This window comes from Monodon monoceros, unplaced genomic scaffold (assembly GCF_005190385.1).
Source record: "Monodon monoceros isolate NGI ecotype Baffin Bay Population unplaced genomic scaffold, NGI_Narwhal_1 Super_Scaffold_14, whole genome shotgun sequence".
NCBI classification, from domain to species: domain Eukaryota; kingdom Metazoa; phylum Chordata; class Mammalia; order Artiodactyla; family Monodontidae; genus Monodon; species Monodon monoceros.
In genome coordinates, this window is record NW_021703770.1 from 8,395,031 (window position 1) to 8,422,758 (window position 27,728).

General features: G+C 42.8%; 1 protein-coding gene across 2 annotated transcripts in view; it reads left to right on the forward strand.

The window, feature by feature from the left end:
- ADCY8 (adenylate cyclase 8) overlaps window positions 1-27,728 on the forward strand; it is a 218,166-nt gene that overhangs the window by 139,621 nt on the left and 50,817 nt on the right. The window contains exons 9-11 of one of the 2 annotated variants that reach the window (XM_029222774.1): window positions 3,315-3,415; window positions 17,517-17,718; window positions 19,776-19,865. The exons of the other annotated variant lie outside the window; for it this stretch is intronic. Of the exons in view, the coding sequence (XP_029078607.1) occupies window positions 3,315-3,415; window positions 17,517-17,718; window positions 19,776-19,865 (393 nt within the window). The remainder of the gene's footprint in view (window positions 1-3,314; window positions 3,416-17,516; window positions 17,719-19,775; window positions 19,866-27,728) is intronic. 2 annotated transcript variants of the gene reach the window in all.

Here is a 27,728-nt window from a genome sequence, read left to right on the forward strand (position 1 = left end):
AAGAATCTTTTCTGACTTGATGGACCACTCAGTCAGCAGCGCTTTGGGGGACCCTACTGAGTACAAGGTATAATTTTGTACAGAGAAGTAGAAGGCAGCATTCTAGAAAGCAACACTGTGGTTGAAAAGCAGGCTTCAAAAAGGTAACAAGTATAGCAATAAAATATGTATAATTAATTGATTATAGTAAACCTTATGTAAGGTTACCATGTGCTGTAAGCATTGCTTTAAGCACTTTGCATATATTAACTCATTCCATCCTCCCAGCAACCCATACGAGATAGTTTTTATTATTATCCCCTTTTTCTGGATGAGGCAACTGTGGCACAGAAAACCTAGTAAATTTGTCCAAGGTACATAGCTAGTAAGTGTTGAAGCTGGTATTCACATCCGGGTAGTCTAGCTCTAGATTAGTCCATGCTCACTACTAAGGTAGAAAAGAATATGTGGCACCAAGTGAGGATAGAACAGAGACCAGAGAAAGAGTCTGCCTATGGCAGGAGGGAGAATACGTGTAACTTAATATAGCTGTGAACCAGAGGGATCAGATCTTCCTAAGTCAAGAGGAAGTGAAATGAATTATCAGTCATCTCACCCTGAGCCAGTTAGGAACGTTCTTTCCATAGCTCTGCCTCCTTACATTTCCAAAGCACACTCCATTATGAAACCCAGTATTTTATATTTGATTGGTTTCATCTTCACAAATATTCCTTTCTGTGACTGTGCTAGGCACTGGAGTTCAAACCTGAAAATAAGAGAATTTATTGTTAAATTCTAGCATAATAAAATACAGTAAAAATGGAAGAGCGCTGCAAAACCTGTGAATTGTATTCATTCCCCCGTTCGGTAGTTAAGAAAAGTGAGGTTAAAAGGAATTGGCTTTGCTCACAGTGAAACACTGACAGAGTGGAAGATCTGGAGGTACAGCAGATACTTTGTCACCAACCAGCTTGACTTCTGAAGGAAATGAACAACATGAAACCAGCTGCAACTTTAGTCTGGACAAATGATGGTGATGTGACATTTTTTTTTAAGTCATCAGTTAAAACATTCAGGAAAGGAGTCAGGACTCAGGCTTGGGATCGATAGGAAAAAAACCTCCCCACAGTGAGAATGAGCCCAAAATGGGAAGGAATCCTTTTGCAAAGGAATGAGCTCTTAGGCGCTAGGAGTATTCAAGTTGAGGGTGTTTGAAACCCTAGGATGCCCTGCCCCAGCTCAGAGAAGAGAACCCCACTGCCACCAACAAAGCAGAAAAGGTCACATCTGATGATAATCAGCAGGCATTTGAGTAGCCCTCAGGGATGTTACGGAAAGGATAGGCAACGGTCCATCATGACTCCAAGATGCTGTGATGATGGAAGTGATGAGGATGATAAAGATGAAGATGATAAAAAGGAGCAAGAGAGAGATTCGGTACATGAAAAATTATTATTGTTGTTCTTAAAATCTCATTATTGGGCTTCCCTGGTGGCGTAGTGGTTGAGAGTCCGCCTGCCGATGCAGGGGACGCGGGTTCATGCCCCGGTCCGGGAAGATCCCACATGCCGCGGAGCGGCTGGGCCCGTGAGCCATGGCCGCTGAGCCTGCGCGTCCGGAGCCTGTGCTCCACAACGGGAGAAGCCACAACAGTGAGAGGCCCGCGTATCGGAAAAAAAAAAAAAAAAAAAAATCTCACTATTAAATCTAAATAACCAAGCTGGTTTGAAAGCAGACAGCCAACAAAGAATAATTAGATCTTGTGCAATCGGTTGTTAGAAGGAATTCAGACATTTATCTTTCTTTGAATTAACTGCTTTGTGGCTCCTTCATTTATCTTCAAGCTGGTATGTGTGGGTCTCTCTGATGGTGCCCTGTTCTTAGGTAGTGCTCTTTGAAAATTATCAGTAACATGGATTTTCTGTAGCTTTATCAGGAGTGAAGATGGCTACAGTGATTGTTCAGGGGCTTGTTCCCCTCTAGATATGGAGCAGGTTGTCAGCAAACAGGCAGAGGCCTCCACACCAGGGAGTAGAAAAAGCATTGCCCTATGACAGCAATGAATGTGCAGTTTCTGAGCAGCATTGTGCTTACCCCATGGATCTCACCAGCTACCTGCCATTGCCACTGTCCAAATCACAGCCGTGACATCAACCAGTGAGTTCAGTCTAAAACCCAGACCACACCAAGAAGTAGGCAAGAGAATAACAATCATGTAACCATTGACTATGACTCCCATATCAACAAGTTGGACTAATTTTGTTTCACTGACCTGACCAAAGCCTTCTCTTGGTATTAGGGACATAGACCCGGAGATGCTGGGATAGCTCTGTTTACTGGCTTCCTTTATAAAATAACCGTGAAATTCAAATCGGGGATCATATAGTTCCAAAGCCGTGCTTAGCTTTCTGTTCTCACCCCCAAAAATGCTCTGTGCTGTGTGATCTATGGCAAGTTACTAGACCTCTCTGGCATTAAAGTAAAAAGAAAGACTTGGTTTAGGTTAATTTTAAGATCTTTTCCAGCTTTAAAAATCCTTTCTTCTTCTGAAGGAATTGAATTATTCCTCAGTGACTAGAAGATGGTTCAGGAAACTAGGCAGGACTAAGGCAAGTATATGCACATTCAGTGCTGACCTTCCAGAAGCTTCTAAGGCTGGACAACGAAATTACTGAGTTCTCTGGATAATCAAAACAAAGTTAGCACCATTCCCTGGGGCCACCTCGAGCAGACAGCAGAAGGGCAATCAAGCACATTGGTCGATCAGTTTGGGTTTCTCTTGTGCAAAATGGAACAGCTGCCCTTGCTGGAGATTTCTTTGGCTGTTTTCTGTTCTAAGATTCCATGAATTTATTTTTTCAGTAGTTTTTATGAAAAGAGAGGCAGACTCTCTGGTCAAAAATTTCCCTGTGTCCACAAGAGCAAGATCCTTAAATGACTTAACGTTTACTCGTGAAGAATGTCAATGTGAATTTGATTTGCTGTGTATATGGATGTGTGCTCTTCTGTTTTGTTAAAATGATGTTATTTGGGAGGAAGGAGGAGAACTGGTTTATAAGTTTATGCAAAGTCCCTCTGACGTTCCCCTTTACTATGAAGGGAATCGTATTCACCCCTGGGCTCTCACTGGAAGGTTGGTGGGAGGGATGGAGACAATGCTCCGTGAAGGTTTTATTAAGATATGGATGCCTCTTAATTTTAAAAATATATACATTTAAATGCCTTGTCTCTTCTTGATGTTTATCCCCAACTCCAAACACTAGTAAAACTTCACTCTTCCAAGTGCCCAACTCTGCTGCAAAGTAATTCATTCTCCTTTTTTTTTTTCATTACAGTATTCTCAAATGAGGGACGAAGTATTCAAATCAAACTTGGTCTGTGCGTTTATCGTTCTTCTATTTATCACGGCGATACAAAGTTTGCTTCCTTCTTCAAGGTAAATATGAAGGGACTAAGTTATCAGATGAAATGTCTTTGTGAGCTGATGGGCCCTCACCTGGAGCTAGCCACTGACCTTTTCAAGGGATCAGAATTTACAATAACGGGATCCAGAATTCATAGCAACATATCTGACAGCATCAGAGTCTGTTCTGGTTGTCTTGTGCTGCATAGTAATCTCCTTACTCCACCAAGACAAGAGCTTTTTCCCAGCCTTAATAAAAACAACCACCAAAATCAACGGAGGCCTCCCTTTTATTTGACATTGCACCCATGAATGCAGAAAGTAAGTATAAGTCCCTCCATCCCCATTAACTTGTCCCATTGTTAATTACCTCTTTGTTGTTCATAGATACAGGATCATAGCTTCCAGGGTCAGCAAAATTGGCACTCTAATAATACTACAAGCAAAAATATGTGGCCAGTCCCTGATCCAAACTCTTTATATACAGTGACACACCTAATTCTCATGGCAACCCTGTGAGGTAGGTACTGTCATTACCCTCACTTGAAAGAGGAGAGAACTGAGGCCCAGAGTAATGGAATAAGTTGCCCAAGGTCTCACAGCTGAAACGTGTTACAGCCTGGATTCAAAATCAGGAAGTCTAGCTCCACAGCCTGGACTCTTAAGACTCTATTAGACACAGACTTTTATTATACAGGTACTAGGTGCCGGAGCCAGCATTTAAATCTGGTTCTGGATTGGTCCAATGACCATGTTTTTTCCTCTCTCCTGCACTGTAAGGTAACCCTTGCCTCTTTTCTCGGATATGTTCCCTTCTCCCTAAACTAACCAGGAATTTCCCCCTTTCGTGTGGTTAAAAAATAACATCAACAAATATTAGTTAAATGTCTAATACAGGCAAAGCAACTTGCTAGCCCTTGAGGATGGTATAATTTTTCCAGAGGAAGTCTGCATCTTCTAAGATATAATTTAGTGGAAGATAGACGTTAATAATGGCTTCCAGTTACTGAGCATTTATTATATGCCAGGAAAGTGCTAAACCCTTTGCACAGATTGTCTCAATAAAGCCTCAAAAATAACCAATAAGTAAGGCAGCATTCTAATCCTCATCTATATAGTGGCTGAGCTGGGATTTGAACACAGAGACAGTCTGTGCTTTTAATTACTTAACTGCTTTGTGCCAAAATCAGTGATTCATTCTGCCTAGGTGGTTTAAAGAAAGTTGGCACAAGGGGTGATGCTTTGAGCTGAGTAGGATGAGGGAGAAAGAGTGGAAGAGTGTCCCCAGCTTAGGAAACAGTGCAGGCAAAAGCACAGAGATGTGAACGACCTCGTGTTTGTAGCACGGTGAGTAAATGGAAGACTTAAGGGTCAAGCATTTGTGCAAGGATGTGGTGGGTGCCATGGCTGAAAAGGGAGATAACCTGCAGGAGGGCAGCGTCCACATGCTCTGGTAAGGAATTTAGAGTTGAATCTGGGAGCAGGAAGGAGACCCTGAAGGTTTTTGAGGAAGGTTGTAACATGATTCTGTGAAGGAAAGACGTTCAGGTTAACTAACAGTCAGGAAATGGCAATGCTTGACCTTTTCCAGATTGGCAGGGGTGTAAGGGGAAAAGGGATTCAGGGAAGATGGTGGTAGAAGTAGTCCATTTCTGAATTTCTCAGAATTCCCACATATCTGAGCAACTGCGTAAAACCAAAAACCTCAAGGACCATATTTACAACAAAAATAGGTGATGTGGTAAACCCATAAATTTAAAAATGGGAATGACGATCTCCCAAGAGCCCCAAGATGGGGTGTGATATCAACATCCGTGTGGGAGGAATTGGAAAGAAACAAGTAGGCATCTGTCATATCTGGGAAGAAAAGAGCCCCAGTATCGCCAACAGATACTCACTGGGAAGCCATGGGCCAAATTGCAAAAGCAGTTGAAAGTGGGAGGGGGTTTTCCCAATCCAACGTCAGGTGAGCGCAAAGGTCTGCAGTTAAGGTCCAAAGAGCTAGAATTGTCAGACACTATGAACTCCCAAAACTGACCAGTCAAATCTCCCTCCCAGGATAGGGCCCTGGAAAGAACTGTATGAATAGAATCAAAATAACTCACAATAGGGCTTCCCTGGTGGCGCAGTGGTTGAGAGTCCGCCTGCCGATGTAGGGGACGTGGGTTCGTGCCCCGGTCCGGGAAGATCCCACATGCCGCGGAGCGGCTGGGCCCGTGAGCCATGGCCGCTGAGCCTGCGCGTCCGGAGCCTGTGCTCCGCAACGGGAGAGGCCACAACAGTGAGAGGCCCGCGTACCACAAAAAAAAAAAAAAAATTACTCACAATAGGGTTATAATGAAGAAGGGAGGGTCCAAGTAAAAGTGGAAAGGGAATCTAGCCATCATGTTTTGAATACTATGTGAAAACAACTAAAGAAGTCTCTGTGGAGTTAAAAAATAAACTATCCCAAACAACACCTCTTTATAAATGTTCAACCAAGTTAATTTTACACAAAAATTAGCAACGAAATGTATTGATGACAATCCCATAATAAGCTATTATAAGAAAAACAAGAATTAAAAGTAGATTAATATCCTGATAGGCAATGAAAGCACTCCAAAAAGACATGCCTACAACATATAACAAAACATTAACCTACTATTTCGAAAAGAACTGAAACCCTTAATGTGACTCAAGACATCAAATGACAGCCTAAATCAGAATTAGAAAAAACTTAGCGATTTGGGAAGAGTGTTCAAAAAGGAAATAAAAATAAAAGAAAGATACATTTCAGAAATGAAGACTTAATACGAGGGAACATAGGGCACATGAACATAGCACATAATGCCTTAAGAGAAATAGAAGGTGGAAAGGAAGAATATTTTAAAGTCGAAAAGGAGATTTAAAGGATTGACAAAGCCCCATGACCCACACCTGCTCCCCACACCAACAATCCAGTATATTATTTGCGGGCTGTGGCTGAAAGAATTGCAAGGCCCAGATTCTTTCTCAGTATTTAGGGGAGTTCGGTTCAAACACAAGGAAACAAGAAGAATCTGGAGTCACTGGTACATACTGGTACTGCAAACACCAAGCATAGCCCAACCTCTAGCCAGATTAATATATTTACAAGTCCTCACAGTAAAGGTGTATTCACCTCAGTTTCTATTACCTGATACAATATAACCAGGTTTCAACAGAAAATTACAAGTCGTGTCAAAAGGGAAGAAGAGACAAAGCAATCATCAGAACTAGACTCAAGTTATGACACAGCTGTTGAAATTATCAGAAAGAGAATTTGAAATAACTATTATTACCATATCAAGCATCCCAATGGGAAAAGTACACACCACGCAAGAAGAGATGGGCAATATATTCCAACCCAATAGTTGGAAACTCTAAGGAAAAGTCAAAAAGAAATGCTAGAACTCAAAAGCACCATAATAGAAATAACGAATGCCTTTGATGGGCACATCAGTAGATTCAACAACGCCAAGGAAAGAATCAGTGAGTTTGCATATAGGTCAATAGAAACTTCCCAAATTGAAATGCAAAGAGAAAAATGAAATTAAAAAGAATTAAAAATCACAGCATTCAAGAACTCTGGGACAATTCCAAAAGGTGTAACTTACGCGTAATTGGAATACCAGCAGGAGATAAAAGGAGAGCTGAGCAGAAAACATCTTTGAAGTAATAATGGCTGAAGACTTTCTAAAATTAATGACAGACACCAAACCACAGAACCAGGAACCTCAGGGAACACTAGGCAGGATAAATACAATAAATAAATAACCAGACAAATAAATAACACACTTAAGTATGTCATATTCAAATTGCAGAAAACCAAAGACAAAGTCTTAATGGAAGACACAGTGCAGGGCCGTGTGGGGAGGGGGTTACTACTTACCTATAGAGGAAGAGGAAGAATTACACGGTGCTTCTCATCAGAAACTGTGCAAGCAAGAAGAGAACGGAGCTGGAGCCACCAACCTAGAAGTCAAAAGCAAAAGAAAAATGAAGACTTTATCAGACAAGTAAAAATGGCATTTCCAGATGACCTTCCCTGCAAGAAATGTTTAAAAAAAAATAGTTCTTCAAACAGAAGGAAAATGATGTAGATCAGAAGCTTGCTCTACGCAGAGAAAGGAAGAGTATCAGAGAAGGAATAATGAAGTTAAATAAAATAGTTTTTTCATATTCTTAATTGATCTAAAAGATAACTGTTTAAAGTAACAATAATGATGTATTTAGTGGTTATACATATGGATGAGTGAAATGAATGACAGCAGCGTCAATAAGGCATGTGAGGGAGGAATTGGGGATGCTTTGTTTTCAGGTACCCCCATTACGCATGAAGTGCTACAGTATAATTTGAAGGTAGACCTAGATTAATTTCAAAAGCGTATTGTAAACTCTAGGGCAAACACTAAAAAAAATTTAAAACAAATAAAATTGATATGCTAAGAAAGGAAACAAAATGGAATCATATGAAATGCTCAGTTAAAATCAGAGAGCATGCAAAGGGAAGGAGGATATTATTTGGGGAGTGGGGAGGAAAAGTATCATTGCATAGACGAAGCCCAGGAGATGTTTTTAGAGTGGTGAAACTATTCAGGATGACACTGTAATGGTGTATACATGATACTATGCATTTGTAAAATCCCATAGAACTTTACAGCACAAAGAATGAAAACCTTAGTGTATACAAATGTTTTTAAATTGTTTACGAGTTCAGGGAAACCCATGATGAAATCAGACTGCGATAAAAGAACATAACTGTATTAAAAGTGTGAAACAACCTCACCAAGGGGGGTGGGGAGAAAAGGTGGTTCCTAAGTAGCTTTGGAGATGCGTGGACTCTTGAGGACTAAACGCAGAAAGAACTGTGCAGTAGCGCTGTGCATTAGCTGATAAAGGTGTTTCTCATGGAGCTATGTGTGAACAACCTGAACCACAGTATATGTGCGCTATAATTGAACAGTTAAGTAAATGGATGGAAGACTGTGGGAGTCAAGTTTCTCACTGTTGACGGAGAAGGTTACAGATAAGCAAGCAGAAAACGCTAGAATGATCCATATGATAAAGGATTAGAGTTGGAGACGTTAGTATGAATTTGTTTAGCTCACTGTAGTTATAGTTAGATATAGGCTGTCTGTATAAACACAGATATGTTTATTGATACAGATTAGAATACACATATGTGTGTCCTTGCTCTGTCAGCAGAGGACGCCCAGGAGCAATGATGCCTCAGTAGTAACACCACATCAAGCAATGAGCACAACCCTGATCTTGATTTCTAATATCCATATCCAATATAAGGAACCAGGGCTCCTTGGAGAGCTGGCTGATTCTAAGTCTGGGCTAGCAAATATACAAGAGGAGCCTGGAACATCATTTAGGGCCAGAAAAGAAGGAAATATTAAAACACACACATGGAAGTATGTCAAAGGGACACAGGGAAAGCTCCCTAGAAGCAGAGCTGGAACAACTTGAGCAAGAAAATAAATAAAATAGTATTGGATTATAACCCAAAATATAAAATAAATATCCATAGGTTCACTGATGTAAATAAATGGTTGAATGAATAAATAAAAGGTGAAGAACAGACAAATTTCCCATGGGGAAAAATCCAAGTAATTTATGTAGATACTCTGTGCTCAGTGAGGTGGAACTTAAGCCCCTCTCCTCAAGTATGGCTATGGTGAAAGTGACTTCCACAGCGTGGATGGCGGGGTATATGGAGAATCCCGGTACACACTACCTCAGCCAGCTGATAATGGTTCACGTCAACAGTGATGTCATGTTGATGAGCTGTGATGAGAATGCCATGAGCTCTGTGGTCTTCCTCCCCAAAACCCATAACCTAATCATGAGGAAACATCAGACACATCCCAATTGAAAGACAGTCTACAACATATCTAACCAGTACTCCTCAAAACGGTCAAGGTCATTTAAAACAAAGGAAGTCAGAAAGAGAAAAACAAATACCCTATGCTAACACATATATATGGAATCTAAAAAAAAAAAAATGGTTCTGAAGAACCTAGGGGCAGGACAGGAATAAAGACACAGACATAGAGAATGGACTTGAGGACACGGGGAGGGGGAAGGGTAAGCTGGGACAAAGTGAGAGAGTGGCATGGACACATATACACGACCAAATGTAAAATAGATAGCTAGTGGGAAGCCGCATAGCACAGGGAGATCAGCTCGGTGCTTTGTGTCCACCTAGAGGGATGGGATGGGGAGGGTGGGAGGGAGACGCAAGAGGGAGAAGATATGGGGATATATATATATGTATAGCTGATTCACTTTGTTATACAGCAGAAACAAACACACCATTGTAAAACAATTATATTCCAATAAAGATGTTAAAAAATAAAGTAAGACAAAGGAAGTCTGAGAAACTTTCACAGCAAGAAGAGCTTAAGAAGACATGAGAACTAGAAGGAAGATGGTATCCTGGATTGGAGATATAAATATGGGAAATCCTAGAAAGAATTTCCAACGCAGTATACGTGAGCATAACTAGGGACCAGATTGTGGTCTGGAAGTAACATATCACAGTTGTTTTTTTTGTTTTTTTAATTTTGGAGATATGTTTGATTCTACGGCTGGGACAGGAAATGTGCAAGATAGGCCTGGAACCTCTTGTCCTACTAGAATGCGAAGAAGCCATCATGCTTCTTAGTTACCTCTAAAGGACTCAGAAACTGCATTGAAGAAGCTTCCACTGTCCAAAGATGGAATAATTTTAGCCCCAGTGTGGATCATTGTTAAAACAGTTGATCAAAAACCAGCAAATATTTTAAACTTTATGAGTTTATAATGACATTTTTAAGGGTTGATAACCTTTGGTGGATGATAGGGAACTGATCTGTTGTATTGCAAACTAGTGAAAAAAGGGAAAGAAACAATTTTTTTTTCTGTCTTTCCTGCATGAACTGCAAGATCAGGTGAGTGGAAACATCATAAAATTATTCAAGCTAATACAATTTAAAGAAATTATAGAATTAAAATATCACCATTTTCCAACTCTCAATGAATTAATGGATCTAGGAGTTAACAGCACAAAAAGGAAAGACAGATGTATCTCCTGATGGAAGAACACAAGTCTGTAGTCTTATCAAAGGGGCCAAACCTGTGTGACCAGGAATCCAGTTCCCAATTTGCAAGAATCACAGGGGACAGAAGATATTGAATGAGTATACAAAAGCAAGATCCAGGATAAACAACAAGGTCCTACTATATAGGGGAACTATATTCAATACCCTGTGATAAACCAAAATGGAAAAGAATATGGAAAAGTATATATATATATATATAACTGAATTACTTTGCTGTACAGCAGAAACTAACACAACATTGTAAATCAACTATACTTCAATAAAATAAATTAAAAGAAAAAAATGTAAAATCCAGACAGTGGGAAAGACTACAGGTCAAGGGCACATACTCTTCAATAAATAAATTGTGAGGAATGAGATAAAGAGAGAACCTGTAGATTTTTTCTAAAGACTTAGAAGACAAATCAGACTTAGCAAAAAATGGGCAAGACTAAACTGTAGTGTCTAAAAAGGATGATAAAACTATAAAGAAATGGAAAGTGGTTAATGGGATGGGAGAGAGGATTATGCCTGGAACAGGGGACGTGGATGGACCTTCAGAATGCCCCAGGAAGTTCTGTTTCGTGAACTGAGTGACCTTTATTAAGGCAGACACTTTAAAATAACAATTAAGTGATACTTATGTGGTTTTCTGTATTTATGGTTCATTTTACAGTTTTTTAAAAAAAGTTTTAAATGAGAGAGAGAAGGAAGGACCAGGTACCTCTTCCAAATGGAACTGGGGAAACCTTGCCTAGTGTGAGCCAGATCTGTTCTAGATGCTGGGGTTATGTCACTGAACAAAAAATACAAAAAACAAGACAAAGACAAAACAAAACAAAAACAACAAGAACAAAAAAGAACCCTTCCCTTCTGAGCCTTATAATCTAGTGGAAGGAGACAAAGAAATAATTAAAATCTATGCATGTGTCTATATGTATATATATGCTATAAATGTAGCTACTTATATGCTATGTATGTAGATACATATGTAGATATGTCTATGGTATGCATGTAGATATGTATATGCTATGCATGTAGATTTGTAAATGCTATGGCAATGAATAAATCAGGACAGGGTACCAGGGTATGCCACAGGAGAATGGGTTTCCTGACCACCCAAGAGCCATGTGTGGACTAGGGTCCTGGGAAAAAGGATGGTCTCAGGGTGGTAAGCTGTGGGTGTTTGTAGGGTCTTTTGCCAGATCTACCGAAACTTCCTTGACTCCCCGCTTCACTCCTGCCAGTGAGGGTGAGGATGTGGTCATATCTGGTGCACGCTTCCCTCTGGACTCCAGGAGCACAGGGCGTTGACATTCCCAACAAACATCCTGTGAGCACTTGCTATGTGCCTGTCTGTGCTGGACCCTGGGGCCACACAGTCACAGTCCCTGGCATCATACAGCTTACAGCCTACTTGGGGGAAAGAAATGAGTTGAACAGCTATAATATAGTGCTACCACTGAGGATGGGGAAAGGGTGGCATGGGCTGTGTAGGAGTGCGGTGAGGTGGAGGGATCAGGGCAGCCTTCCGAGGGGAGGTGACACTGACACCTCAGCCGCGTCCTGAAGGACTCTCCCGGTTATGCGAGAGGACTGAGAAGGAGGGGAGTGGGAAGGGCTGGAAACTGGGTGTTTTGGAGGTGAGGGGTTTGTTAACCTTGTGGAGGATTTGTGACTGGCTGGCAGAGAAGACTTCATTGAAGCCTTTTAATCCAAGAAGTGACATGATTGGATTTGTGTTTAGAAGGGTCTCACTGGATGATGATAGGAGGGGATCAGGTCTGGACCTGGGAAGACCATCTGGGAGGGGATTGGAAAACTCCAGGCAACAAATAATAGGGACAAGATAGTGGCAGCGGAGTGAACCAGAGAGGACGAATTGGCTCGGTATTTAGGATGGAGGGTTGACAGTTCCCAGGACTGACCAGGTGTGGGGGATGAGACAGGAGGAGGAACCCAGGATGGACCTGAGGATCTGGACTTGAGAAGGGGTCCCAGCCCCCTTCCCAGAAGGGGTGACCAAGGAAGATGAGCCACCTTGATGCCCAATTCCTGGGTTCGGGGGAAGAGATCTGGAACCTCGCCTAGCAGCTGGCTTGATGGAGTCCCTCTGACTGTGGGGTACAAGCTGAAGCCAGGAGCTAAAATACCAGCCAGCACCCCAACCTCACTTGCTCAGTGAAGAGAAAAAACTGATAGTGAAGACAACGTCAAAGCTGAGCTCTGACCACACAGCCCACATGTAGCGGGAACTGAGCAGCCTGTGGGCCCCAGACACAGCCCAAGCTTTCTTTACTGTGAGCTCATTTCCCCTCCAACTCACTTTGTTTCTGATTGATTCTCTGAGACTGAACAGATGGTAGGTGACTTTCAGTCGCGTTTCTTCCATCATGGACTTTGTAGCAGACGAGGCAATCTCTGCTCATATGACCACAGCTAATTCCCAGCCCCCAAAGCAAAAATTAATGGACCCTGGCAAAGAAAGATAGTGCTTGCCTAGCGCTTTCCTTTAATTTCCACATGCGTGCAGCTGTTCCTCTCCCAGAAGGGGAAACTGAGGAAAGGCCAGACAATACCTTTTGTAATTATAGAACAGTGTATCTAAGTCTGCATGCATGGTAATGACAGAGGGATGGAGGGAGGGAAGAGGTAGGAGGGAAAGGGAAAAAGAGAGAGGGAGCAAGCAAGAGAAGGCAGATAGAGAGGAAAGAAAGAGGCCCTGGATATTAATAGATCTACTTACTATGCATCTTACTGGCTATGTGTCTGTACTTGACCTCTCTGAAGCCTCAGTTTTCTCATCTGTAAAATGGGAATAACAATGCCAACTTCCCAGGGTTGCTGTAAGAATTAAATGAACCATACCTATTTTGATAAATCCTAGTTCCCCTTCCCTTCTTGAGTCACCATATTTTCACCTAATGAAGAGGCTACAAATACTGACTTCTCAGGGATGCTACAGGATCAAATGCACTATTGGACTCGCAGGCTCTTTGCAGATTCTCGAGGATAGTCCAGACTGGACTTAAAAATCCCAGGTTTGCAGACTAAAATAAGATGCACCAAAAACTTTAAAAACTAAGATGCTCAGAAGAATGGTACCTTGCCCAAGGTGCGTTACTGGTTATGTCTCAGAGCTACAGGTTCAAATCCACAGGGCTTTGCTCTTGCCTGCCTTTCACTTCCTGCCCATCAGGACTTCCTGGGGCAACCTGAGCTTCCTTGCTTAAAGGAAGAGGTGGCCTGGTCAAGGGGAAGAGATGACCAAGCCTCTTCCCACAGGGAAGGTCAAGGAGGAAGAGACGACAAGCATCTGAACTTCCCATAAACACTGACCTTTAACAGCGACACTGCCCTCTGGTGAGAACCAGGTCCACTGAACACTCCAGATGTACTCCAAGCAGGAGGGTTGGCCCTTCTTCCTGCTTGAAAAGGACGCAGCAGAAGGGCAGGCAGAGGGGCTGGCAGTGCAGATGGCAATACAGCCTAAGAAGGCTGGTGAGAGGAGAAACAGTCTTCTCTCCCCACACAAAGGAAAAGTCAGTGAGTATTTATTGAGCACTTTCTGTGTACTTAGCCTTATGCCAGGTGTCTTGGAAGAATCCAAAGAAAGACCGAGCCTTGAAGGATGACCAGGATGTTCCCCACCCCCCACCCCCCAGAGAGTGAGAAAATACAGAGGTAGGAGTAGCACAGCATGTAGGGCATGTGCTTGAGGATTTGCCCATGGCGTACAAGAGGTGGAGAAGGAGAAAAGGAAGCAGTGAGAACCAGGGGCACCCTTCTAGGCCGGTGCGCCATGTGAAGGTCTGTAGGTTACCTGGATGGCGGCCGTGACCATGAGAGAGTTTGAGTCTCCTGCTGGGCGGCTTTCAGACTCAACCTTGGCCTGATTTGCTCCTTCCTTCGCTTTGGAACAAGATATTTGTGTTCTCGATGGCTGCTTCACAGTATTGAGACACATCTCAGCCTTGGAATTGGCCCCTTCTCTCCTGGGAGTGCCTGACAAAGCAATCCACCTGCATTCTCTGTCATTTGCTTCCCCTGGGTGCCCAGGAATAATGGTGTGTTGTCAGGGAGTGTTTTTCCAGCTTGTGCGGGGGGAAGTTACCCATCTGTGTAGGGCCCTCTGGGAACCCACTGCTACACAGACCTTCTGTTCTTATCTAAAACACCTGCAGAGATTTCCTATCAAGGTGATCCATAAAATCAAAACTGTGCAAGCATTAAAAACAACAACAACAACAAAAACCCTCCAACAATGATAGCTGGGCTGTAGGAGAAGTCACTTTCCAGCCTCCATGATGCTTGACCACGCAGAGGAAATTGGCAGTCTTGGTTACTCCGTCCTTTAAATGTCTTACCCTCCAGCTCTCATGATGCCGTGCACTCCTGCTCTCCTGTGTACTGACTACATTTCCTAAATTCCCTTTGATGCCATCTCTTCTTCTGGCCCATTGGCTTCTCCCGTAGCTTCACCTTTGGTCCTCTTATTTCTTACTCTGCACACTCTCTTTGGGCAGTTTTCTCCAATCTCAGATTTTTCAACCACCGCCTACATGCTCCGAACCCAGAGTGCTAGAACCATCCCTCTAGCTGCCTAGACATCTAGATGTCTCCAGCTGGAGGATCCACAAGCACCCAAAATTCAACTGGCTCAAAATCAAATGCATCACCCTTTACCTCTGTAGACTAGCTTTTCTTCCTGCACTTAACCCAGGTAAGATGGTGAAAACATTCATGTTGCTCATAATGACTTACCTCTCCCAAAAGCCCCCCTACACACACATATAAAACACTTATTAAGATTACCCCCATAGGGACTTCCCTGGTGGCGCAGTGGTTAAGAATCCATCTACCAATGCAGGGGACACGGGTTCGAGCCCTGGTCCCGGAAGATCCTACATGCCGCAGAGGAACGAAGCCCATGCGCAACAACTACTGAGCCTGCGCTCTAGAGCCCACGAGCCACAACTACTGAAACTCGCATGCCTAGAGCCTGTTCTCTGCAACAAGAGACGCCACCTCAATGAGAAGCCCATGCGCTGCAATGAAGAGCAGCCCCTGCTCACCACAACTTGAGAAAACCTTTGCGCAGCAATGAAGCCAAAAATAAATAAATAAATAAAGATTACCTCCACATAGTTCCTTGAACATCCCAATTATCAGTGCTGTTACCCTATGTCCCTTCCTTGTTAATTCAGGCCTCAACTATTTAACCTTCTAAATACTTTCTCTCCTCTTCAGTCCCACCACCTCCCACCACAGTTGTCTTTCACACTCACAGATATGATCATGTCCTTCCCTGATTAGACATCTTAAATATCAGTGCATTGCCTACAGGCAGAGCTCTCTCGCACAGCATTTACTGGACCACTTGTTCTCCAGTCCCAAAGCCTCACCACCTGGCTCACTGAAAAACTCTAAACACACTGGTCACTCCCATTCTTCTGTTACTTTGTTCACATTCCCCAGTCTTTCCTCCCAAAACTCCTTCTCTTCAACCTCCAAGACCTAACCCCTATGTCACCTCTTCTGTGAAGCCTTCCTTGATTTCCTTTCTTATTTTCTAAAAGATGTTTGTTTATAACCTTTTCTATATCATAACATAATATATAATAGTTCATCATTTGTATATCCATATTCCCCTCTAGATCATGATCTCCTAGAAGATGGGCAAGATGTGTTTCTCGTCCTGGTACCCCTGATGCCTACCTAGGAAGAAAGCTTGTTGAACGAATAAATGTCACAATGAAACCACAGAAGCAAAAAAAATTGCTGCAAATATGGGACATACATTACTCACCAAAATGATTAGAATAGCAGAGTGGACTTTAAATCCTAGCTCTAACACTTATCAACTCAGTAACCCCTGGGAAGTTACTCCTCTCTGAGCCTTAAATCTTCATGTGAAAAAAGAGATCAAAAGACCTCTTAGGTTTGTTCTGAGGAATGGAAATGAGGTATTGTATATAAAGTGATTAGCATAGTGCCTAGCACATAATCAGAGTTCAATACAGTACTCACGCTAGTGTTATTAATAATAAGAAAATTCCGGCAAGAGGATAAGAAGAGGTAGCATTAGAAGAAGGTGGGTTCAACTTCATTCACTAAATGTACATTTATTGAGCTCCAGTCAACACATTAAAGCCAAATGAATGAGCTTCACTTTTTAGAGGAAGGAACGGATATAAAATCTCCCACCGTGTCCATTAAGGCACCATGTAACATGCAGCAGTTTTTTGGCTAAAATAGAGGTAGAGAAATGACAGGTGCCAGCCAAGGACACAAGTGGCTGGACAGAGAATAGAGAGCAAGGGATAAATTCCCAGGGAGAATCCTGGTGATAAGTTGGCTGATAAGGAGAAGAAGCAGATGCCTCCAGAGATGGGGTTTTAGATCACCGCCTGACACCCAACAGAGGTGCCCAATAGGCAGGAGCTACCACAGGACCGAGCTTTGAAGCCTGAGATGCAGAGTTGGTTGTGATGTTGAAGCCTTGGGCAAGTATGAGCTCTACATACCCATGTCCCACACAGCACATAGTCTAGTCTTTGCAAACTGTGATGATCACTAAGGAAACTGAGCAACGTGCAGAGGTGCCAAGTTCAGTTCTTGGCATCAGAGCAGCCCAGAGGGAGAATGCTTCCTAAAACCCACCTTGAAGGGGAAAGTGCGTGTGGGTCTCTCCCACAGCCAGAGTGCTGGGATAGAATTCCAATGGTGTGTTGCCTTGGCAGCAGCGGCCTAGTGAGAAAGAGGAACGAGACAAGAAGTGGGAAAAAATGGGCAGAAGCAATAGATCAAGCCAGATGTTTGATGCTCATTGCAAAGTTTCTCAATAGAATATTCTAGGGATGGATTTAATCGGTTTAAAAAGTCTTCTGTTAATAGCCCTTTTCTTGAACAAACAGAGCTTTAGAGGAATTACGGGGTGCAAGGAGTGGGAAAGGGCGATCATGAATGTGATTGCCAGAGTTGCTCATCGAGAGGGGATCACACGATCAATGCCACGTGACCCAACGTTCTGTGTTTCCCTGCAGGGTGATGCCAATGGCCATCCAGTTTTCCATCCTGATTATGCTGCACTCGGCTTTGGTCCTCATCACCACAGCGGAGGATTATAAGTGTTTGCCCCTGGTCCTCCGGAAAACTTGCTGTTGGATTAACGAGACCTATTTGGCCAGGAATGTCATCATCTTTGCGTCCATCTTGATTAATTTCCTGGGCGCCATCGTAAATATCGTAAGCATTCCAAGCCCTTTGGTATCTAGTGTGTAGCAGGAATTAAGAGTTTACGGAACCTGCAGCTTCTTACCTTGCCTTCCTTGGTACTAGTTATCTTCATGTGCTTGGTCCAGCCCCAAGCTCAGGGTTAGAGAAGGAAGATGTGGCTAAACTGTCAGAACTGTGCATTTTCCTGGTGGAAAACTGTCTTTTTCCCAGTGGCGGAGTTTATTTGCTCTAAAGGAGCTCCAAACGCCCTTAAGTTTCTGTACTTCCAGTGGCCAGTGAATCATAATCGTAAATAAGAGTTACTGCTTCCCACCTGCTATGTGCCATGCACTGAAGGAGGAGCTGTATGTGTTTTTCATGTTTAATCCTCACATAAACCCCGTGAGGTAAGTCTCATTATCCCCACTTTATGGCTGAGGAAACTGAGGCTCAGAGACATGAAATAACTTGCTACTAAGGTCTGTCTGACTCCATGACTCACACTCGTTCTCATATGCCAAATTGTATCTCTGGGAGTGGGAGTGGGGGAATGGGAATAAATAGCTGTCATTTATTTATTGAGCACCTACTGTGTGCCACAGGTAGGTATTATTGTTCCCATGTAACATATGAGGAAATTGCATTTCAGGAAGGTTGAGCATCTTACCTATGACGTTCTAAGAGTTCATATTGGATGTGACACATCGAACTCGGATGAATCTCCAACTGCCGTATTTATCATTGTTTTAATTTGGTGATCCACGCTTTAATGATTTCATTTTCTCTCTAGAATGGTAACATAGTCGCTCTAGGCATTATCTGTGTCTATCCAAATAGTCCGTGTTGTCCATGATTTAGGGATCTAGATTTTAGGAGAGATTTATCTGATCCCAGGTTTTGAACATTGAGGGAGGCTAGTTGAGGCATCGTCTTGTGGCTGAAACCATCATTGTGCCCTTTGGGCCTAAGGGAGGGTCTCCAAGTGTTCAGGGACCCGAACTGTGAACCCCACAATTGTCAGCCCCTGTGTTGGAGGTTTATACTGCCTGAAATCCATTGTCCAAATTGGCTCAATAATTACTTAGAGTATATGTTGCTCAAGCTCTGCGGTTGGCCTTGTAGTAAAGGAGTCTATGAAGAAAGAGGGAAATCCCCAAAGAAAAGGGAAACCATGATCTAATTAAATATATCACCTAATGAACATTTTATAGATTATGGCAATTGAAAATGGAAGTACTTAGGATCATTGATCACAGACTGCCAAGTCGTAGCCAGGATCTCAAGTCTTGATGAATCAGATGTTTCTGGGGTGCAGGATTTGGAAATAAGCCCAGTGACTCTAGGTCAGGGTTACTTCTGGGGCCAACCGTGCCACAGTGGAGTGGAAGTTCAGAGGCTTTGGAGTCAGATAGACCTGCGTTCAAATCTCAGCTCCACCACTTACCAGCTTGGCAACCCTGGACAAGTTACTTTGCTTCTCAGGGTTTCATATTTTTCAGTTGTAAAATGGGGATAAAAGTAGTAGCTACATCACAAGGTGGTTGTGAGGCCTTTTTGTACAAAGTATCTGGCACAGCACGGGCACTCGGCCACCGGTAGCTATGCTTTTCTGAGTGCCACAGAATCTCCTACAGCAATTTCTGGCCTAGGAAATGCCCACCTCCCCGACACTAAGCGTCTTTCTGGAAAGCGTGCCCCCTTGGATCCCTCGAATCTGCCCAGCTGTTGACGTGGAGACAGGCTGTGAGTGTTCCCCAGACCTTTTCTCCTGCCACCTGGCTCTCTCTTCAAAGCCCCACTCCAGTGACCCTCTGGGAGGGGGTCAACAGAGCAGTCTTACCCAGGTTTCGTGACTGGCTTGCAGATGTTTTTTCTGAGCCAGTACTTTCTTTAAAATGAAAGGAAAAATCCCAGCTGGCACTGAATTCTGAAATCAAGCCCCTCTAGGGCCTGGCCTGCTCCAGGCATTTGCCGAAACCCAAGAGCGGTAGCAGAGGACTCCGTCTCCAGCTTACACTGACTTTGTTGTTCCTGTGTTGTTTTTTTTTTGTTTGTTTCTTGTTGTTCTTTTTTTTCTTAATCCGCAGCTGTGGTGTGATTTTGACAAGTCGATACCCTTGAAGAACCTGACTTTCAATTCCTCAGCTGTGTTTACAGATATCTGCTCCTACCCAGAGGTATTTATTCACGAGCTCCCCTTGGCGAGACTGGGGCTTAGGTATCTCCACAGCTCCAGATGAACAGGACTGGCTGAGGGCCTTAGACATGCTAGCACTCCAGAGGCCCGTCTTCCCTCCTCTGCCTCTCCTGTATCTTCTGCTTCTCCCTCTGCCTCTTTCCTGCTCGCTCCTCTGCCTCTCCTTCCTGTTTCTCTCTTCCTTATTCTCCCTCCTCCTTTTCTTTCTTCTGCACTTTCCCCTCCATCCACTTTCCTCTTTCCCTTTTCCTTCTCTTCCCTTCTCATTTCCTGTAACTCGTCTTAAAGCCCTAGAGCAGAATGTGCTGTTATCTCCAACATAAGGCAGGGCACAGTTATCGCTCAACGTTCGCTGCACTGGAAAAGGAAGGATGGAAGGAAGAAAGAAAGGAAGGAGGGAAGGAGAGAAAAAGGAAGGAAGAAAGAGGAAATAGAAGGAAGGAAGGAAGCTAGTAAACCACAAGCGCAGAAAACAACAGCTAAACATAAATCAAAGTGGTATAGAAAATGCCCAGAGCATCACAAACTCAGGAGGTATCCCAACAGGACACTCACCATCATATTGTAAGTCTGACCCTCTCTTGGCCACACAGCTACTAGTCTGGCCCTGGGCCTTGGGGTCAGTTTAGGGGGTCAGGCAAAGGACAGTCTTTGGCTCTGTTAAGCCATGACCCAGATCTTCACATATTGGGATATAAGTTCTGGGTCAGGAGGGAAGACAGTTGGGACGTCCCAGTAGGCCCCAGCCAACCCTATACCTTGAAGACCTTGGGTAGGTTTTTATTCTCTGAGACCCCCTCCAATGTGTGGTGGAGGAAAGGCTCTCTGTTATCTCACCTTGGCCCCAGAATTGGTCTGAGAAATGTTCTGAAAAGGACAGAAAGCCTCACCTCTGACCCCAGATATAGAGCATCTACTTGATATGCATAACATCATTAAATCTTCAGGATATGTGGAGGATGCTATGACCATCTCCATGTTGTAGGTAATGAAACTCAGGCTCAGAAAGTAGCTTGCTCAGTGCTACTCATGCCTGGCTTCCATTCTTTCTCATTTCTCTTCATTCTTCCTCCCTTTCTGTCCTTCCCTTATTAATTCAGTTATTAAGACTTAGTACTGCAATTCAAACCATATCTGGCTTATTCCTGAGCTCATACTTATGAATCCAGGCTCCGTCCCTAGGGGAGAACCAGGCTGTTCCTAAGGAGGTCCTGAGCAGGATGGGACTGGCTCTGGTTTCAGGGCGGTGTGGGGCAGACCATGTGCTCTGGGACTCTCCCACCAAGTAATGAGTGGGCTCCGATTTTGTAGACTCTGTGGGACACCAGCTCCCTGAGAACTTCTCAGTTTGGAGGGCATGAGGAGTGTCCCAAGGGGCAGTAAGTTGGCCAAGAATCAGACATTTAGAGTTAGGCAAATGCTGGATTTCACTCCCAATTGAGCCCCTTTACTTGGTAGCAGTAGAATCTTGAATCCGTTCATACTCTCTCTGAACCTCAGCTTCCTCATCTGTAAAGTGGGAAGAATAATACCTTCTTCACACAGTGATTGTGGAATTAAAGAATATCATGTTCTCGCAGTGCCTACCTAGATGAGGTGGCAAACATTGAGTTTCTAACGTGTGGTCTGACATGAAGTTGGTGTTTGTGAAGTGCTAATCTGGACCTCTGAATCAACACTTGATATATACCCTTGGCCCCAAACTTGAACTCCCAAACTCAGGACCACATCACGCATGGATTTCCCCGTCCTAAGAAAGGGGTGGGTAAGCTTCTGGATCACATAGCTTCATCTCTGTGCCTCCGCAAAATAAGGATGAAAGTAATACCTTCTTGATGGGTTGTTGTGAGGATTAAGTGAATTAATCCATGTAAAGTGTTTAGAGCAACACCTACGCAAAGTATCTGCTGATTAAATGTCAGCTGCGATTTATTTACTAAGTAAAAAGGTTTAGAGCTTGCACCATCAATATATATTTATAAGTTACATACCGATACCACTGTACTAACATACCATGTACATTATGAAACATACTCATAAAATAGAAATGTTAAAAAGTGAGATAAAATAAATGAGTCCAAGTTTTAATATTTTCCTCCCACAGACGAAGGATCATCTTGCCCAGGGGTCAGCAAACTATGGCCACAGGCCAATTTCCACCTGCCACCTGTTTTGTAAATAAAGTTTGATTGGGGCACAGACACACTCATGTGTTAGCAATGTCTACAGCTGCTTGTATAATAATACAACGGTAGAGTTGAGTAGATACAACAGAGGTGGTGTGGCCCACTAAGCCAAAAATGTTTGCTATCTGGCCTATTGACAGACAAAGTTCGCCAGCTCCCAACATCCCATCAGGTGCAGGAAACCCACTGGCCTCAAATGTGGGCATCTGGACTCTCTGCGTCACCAGCTACTACAGCAACCTGGTTTGACCCACCATTTGCCATCCTGACATATATGGGGGTGCTTCTCTCCCTAAGGATTTGTCTACCAAACTAGAAGGAATCAAACATTCAAACCTTCTAAAAGGCTTAATCTGCACAACCACCTCCCATCACTCACAAGTGTGTGTCCCCAAGCAAATCACTTCATCTCTCAGAGCCTTGGTTTCCTCATCTGGATACCGGACCTTCCCACCTCACCCGTGAGAAACGATTCTCAGGCCAGAAGCAGTTGATTAAGCCGGATGACGTGACATAAACATGAGGGGCTGTCATCATATATGGTATAAAGTATAGTTTATTTCTGAACTGGAGCTTGCCAATTACTAAAAAAGAGTGAAGATACAGGAAACGACCGTGAAGAAAGCCGTGTCCCAACTACGATTTGAGAGGTAGTCTAAGAGGGGAGCGAAGAGACGTAGGTTTGTAAAGTGAATGACAGGCATGTGCACAAACCATTCCCATCATCTCAAACACCAGAATGTGGTTCTCGGGAGGCTCAATGGGAAGATCTTCATTTTACAATCGAGCCCCTTTGGTCTATGCTCTGGCACATTTGAATGACTAGTCGACTGTATTTGCAAGAGCAATCAGAGTACGCTATGGTTTTAAAGGGTCCCTGAGCACCAGTTTTCCCTAGAAGGATGATCGTCTGCGTCTTTGTATCCTGGCATTTTCTGCCATTTCTCCCCCATGAATTCAGGTCCTAGCCAGCTGCAAGCCTCTCTTTTTCAAGTAGACCCAATCCCTTCAGATTACTTCCTGCCAGCTCACATATCCTTAAGGCATCGTCTTAGTACCCTCACTCCATCCTTTCTATAATTTATTTATCTAACTAGAACATTTTTTTCCAACCTTTCAAATTTATAAATTGCTTTAAGGAGAAAAGACAATATTGTATAGTTTTCAACATTACCTTAAGGGCCCAGCACGGGACAGAGCCCACAGTCTATTTAATAGTTTTCCTTTTAAAAAAGATGTATTTCCAGTGGAGTAGAAGAGACAAGATTTGCCTTGCCACCTGAAACAGCTTAAAAATAAATAAATAAATATGTGAAACAATAGTTTTCAAGACACTGGGCATCAGGTATTGAAGGACAGCAATCCCTGAAAAGCAAGAAGCAAATTAAGTGAGCCCTGTGATTGCCAGAGCTGTATCTTGTTCTTTTTTTTTTTTTTTTTTAAATTTTGTGGCCACACCACGTGGCATGTGGGATCTTAGTTCCCTGACCAGGGATCGAACCCACACCCCTGCAGTGGAAGTGCTGAGTCTTAACCACTGGACAGCCAGGAAAGTCCCATGTATCTTGCTTTAAGAGATCTTGTTTTCAGACTGGCTCAGGTTGGAAGAACACACATGGAACCCTGTACAACTCCCGGATTTGAGGAGACAGAGCCGAGAATCTGGGGGGACCAAGGTGGCTAGAGTTTGTAGGACTCACTACCAGAGAGAAGAGAGTTTCAGAGACAGAGAAAAGCTCAGAGATCTGCAGGGGGTCTGATCAGTGCATGCATGTGAGGAAGCTAAGCAATGCTTGGGAAAGAACCATCTGAAAGGATTAGTGCCCAGCGCTCACACAGGGCTGGGAATAGTGTCTTTTCCCACCAGCCAGACTGAAAAACATCATAATTCATGGGACATTAAGTAGAGCAATTGGATGAGTCTTGCTGCAGTAGTATACAATAATTATCCCTAGATTATATGCTGCTCTAGTTCTTCCTAAAAAATCTTAAAAGACTGAAAGTCTAAGAAGACTTTTCTTCTTTCTTTTTAAGATCAAACTTTGTGTGTGTGTGTGTGTGTATTACAAAAATGAAAATAAATCCAATCAGATAATGAAATAAACATATAGGGCAATCAGTCTTTAAGTAGGGATAAATTACTGTAAAAGAAATGAGTCCTACATAGTTTTCCCTTCAAGTCAAGCATTTTGTTGCTTAATAAACTTCTTGTTTAAAGAAATAATGAGAAATATCTTATATTAGAAAATATGAAGTTATATTTCTATATTGGAAAAGAATGTTCATATCAGTCTTCTTTGTAATAGCCAAAAACTGGAAACAACCCAAATGTCTATAAACAGATGAAAGGGTATACAAACTGTAGACTATCCATCCAGTGAACTACTGCTCATCGGTAGGAAATGATCTATGGACATATGTGCAATAACATGGATGAATCCTAAGATCATTATGCTGAAGGAAATAAGCCAGAAAAACAAAAGTATGCATTTTCATGGTCCCACTGACCTAAACCTCTAGAAAATGCAAATTGATACGTAATAGCAGAAAGAAATCAGTGGTTTCCTGACTTGGGATGTGGGAGGAAGGAATCATAAAGGGATACAATGAAACTCATGCAAGTGTGCATTTTCTTGATTGTGATGGTTTCACCGACTTATGCAAATACTAAAGCTCATCAAATTGTGTATGTTAGATATATGCAGTTCACTGTAGGTCAGTCATAACTCAATAAAGCCATTTAAAAAGTTAAGTACAAAAGAGAAATCAGAAAGACAGATAGAAAAAGACAAGAGGGAAGCAGAATTACAGAGTCTGTTAGAAACCTGTAGTCAGAACATTTTGGCTTAAATGGCAGCTCTGATGCTTATAACTGTGGTCTTGAGCAACTTACGGAAGCTCTTTGAGCCTCATTTCCACCCTGGGGATAACAACTGTGCCTGCCTCACAGGGTTGTCACGAGACTGAGATTGATAGAATATATGTATACACTTACTATAGTTCCTGGTACAAAATAAATGCTCATTAAACATCAGTCATCTTGATGATGATGAAGATGAGAGAAGAAAGGGGGGAGTTAAAAGAGGAAGATAAAAGGGAGAAAAAGCAAAAAGGAGCAAAAAAGCAGGAAGGAAGAGAAACAATGAAAAGAGAAGAGAGAATCAGTGATAATAAAGCAAATAAGCAGATTTTTTTTAATTCCCAAAGTGACTGTACAAATTGGTGCTCCCCTAAACTCTTGCCTTCATTTCTCTGGTTAACTCCTCAGGTAGGAATCAGAACCTTAAGTGATTCTGAAGGAACATTTATTCACTGTGGTCTAAAATCCCCAGCAAGTATTCAGGACAAAATTAGATTTTCCCAAGCTTCCACAGCGGCAGTCCCACCAAATAATTCAAACAAAGGATAAGTGTCAAATAGCTCCACTGTAATTTCAGAACTTTTCGTAGTTGAACAGAGGGATCTTATATAAGCTCATTTTGCTTCTACACTGAGCCAATTTTAGGTTATGGCTAAATACACAGAGGAGATCATTTTGTTTTTTCCCAAATAATTAATTTTTGGAATTGCCTTTCCCCACAAAGTGCCAAAAGCCGTAATAACACAGTATGATCCAAAAAACCATTCCCATCTCACTGAAGCTTAGATTCCAGGGCTGTAAGGAAATTAATTGTGCCTGGGAAACAGAATAGGCTTGAATGACAGAGGCTGTGTGGTGACATAGAGTGAGCAAGCACTCTTCTTTTGCCATTTACTAGCTGTGTAGCCTTGGGCAAGTCACCTAACCTCTCTGAGCCTCAGTTTCCTCATCTGTATAATGGGATTATTAACAATACTACTACCTATCTTATAAGATTGCTTGGGTGACAGATAGAGATAATATACATAAAACATTCATTGAATGTTAGCTTCTTCTCGCCCTCTCTTTCTTGAAGACTTTGGTAACTAAGAGTGAATAGTGCCTGCCCAAGAAGAGATTTGAATTTAAGGAAGAAGATAGGGATGTAACAATTTTTTTTTAAATGCGCAAGACTTTATGCTCTAAACATGAGATTATCTACATAATCATGTGTATACCATGTGACTAAAAATCCGAACAGGCCACAGTTTCATAGCAATATCAATCTCCTATCAGTTATTTACAAAATGGTGACCACCATGAGTTGGATCATTCTCAGGGAGCCAGACCCTTCCAGACCCTCACTTGTTGCTCAGGCCAAGGGAGTGGCCTTGGAGAGCATGCACATACTCAGACAATGCCACCGTGGTCCTCTTTGCCTCTTTGCTAATTGTTCTTAGCTGAAAGCGTATGCTTCCTAGGTATGTTCAACAATGTCCAGTCGTTATCCTCTGGGAACAAATTTAATTTTTGAAAGTCACCAAGATGAGTGATCTGGCCAGACATCACTGTTTAGGAATCAAATACAGAGAGATGCATTTTTGGTGTTTTTCAAAAACGGACTCTGAAGATAATTTACAGATATCTGAGCTCAGTCATCAAAGATGCATGGTCAGGATAAGCACATAGTCCCCCAAGGTGACTACGTTGAATTGACCAATAACAATCATCAAGAGAAGCATCATTCTTATATTAAAAAAAAATTAGGTAGTGATGTCCTTCCATAAGAAATGTCTATTTGCCTGCTCATTGATTCAGTTTTGCCTCATAGTTATACTGAGTCATCATTTGTGGACATCATTAACATAGCTCTGTCCTTCTGTGCATTATTATGAGGTAAAAATAGTGACTGGAGCTGCAGTCCCTTCTAGGAAGTAACCAGAAGAGTACACCCTCAACCCAAGTCAGACACAGACATCAGCACATCTGCTCGTGGAATTTAAATGCAGTTTCAGCAGATCTAAGTTAGTAACTCTCAGGTGCTAGAGAGCATTCATCATTCTTCCTCTAGTATTGGGGAGGAAAGGGGAGGTCAACCATGGAAGCCAGGATCTAGAACAAGCCAAAACAGAGTAAGATTGTACCAGAGCACCACACACACACACAATTCCCTTTCCCCTGCCTAATACAACCAGGAAACAGCTTGGAGGGTCAGGTCATTTATCTCCACTCAGCACCCGGGGTGGCCCCAGGTTCATGCCTGCCTCACTCCTGGGCCACGAGAGGGGTCAGAGCTCAGGGAGAGGCGGAGAAGCCCTGTCGTTGGCCCATGTGCCCTTCACTGTTCTGCTTGTACCCAGACTTGCAATTGCAAAGAGTTAGATTTTGTGTGAATCAGGAAGTTGGAATCTTTTCTTTGAATGACAGTGACTCCCCAAAATTATCTGCTCTCTTTCCTTCTTGTTCCGTGAGTTCATGATGCCATGGGATTTTGGCAGCAACCAAATGGGTACAGACACTCCAGTATATAGTACACGTGTGGGCAGATGATCAAGCCCTTCTTTGAGTTATTGTATAAAATTCTTCTTCCTCCTTCTCCTCTAAAAGGAAAATGTGCACGTAGAGCTAAGGTAATTTACGATGCATTATGACAATGTCCTGGCATTAGGATGGTGCCTTCCAGGCTGGAACAATTCTTGCTGCCCGGCAGGTCCTCAATCAACCGAATATAGAAAACCGAATGCGTGGTTTAGTTTGTTAAATGCTCACTTCAAGGAAACAGACTATTGCTCCCCTTAGCACTTGGTCAAGACATGGG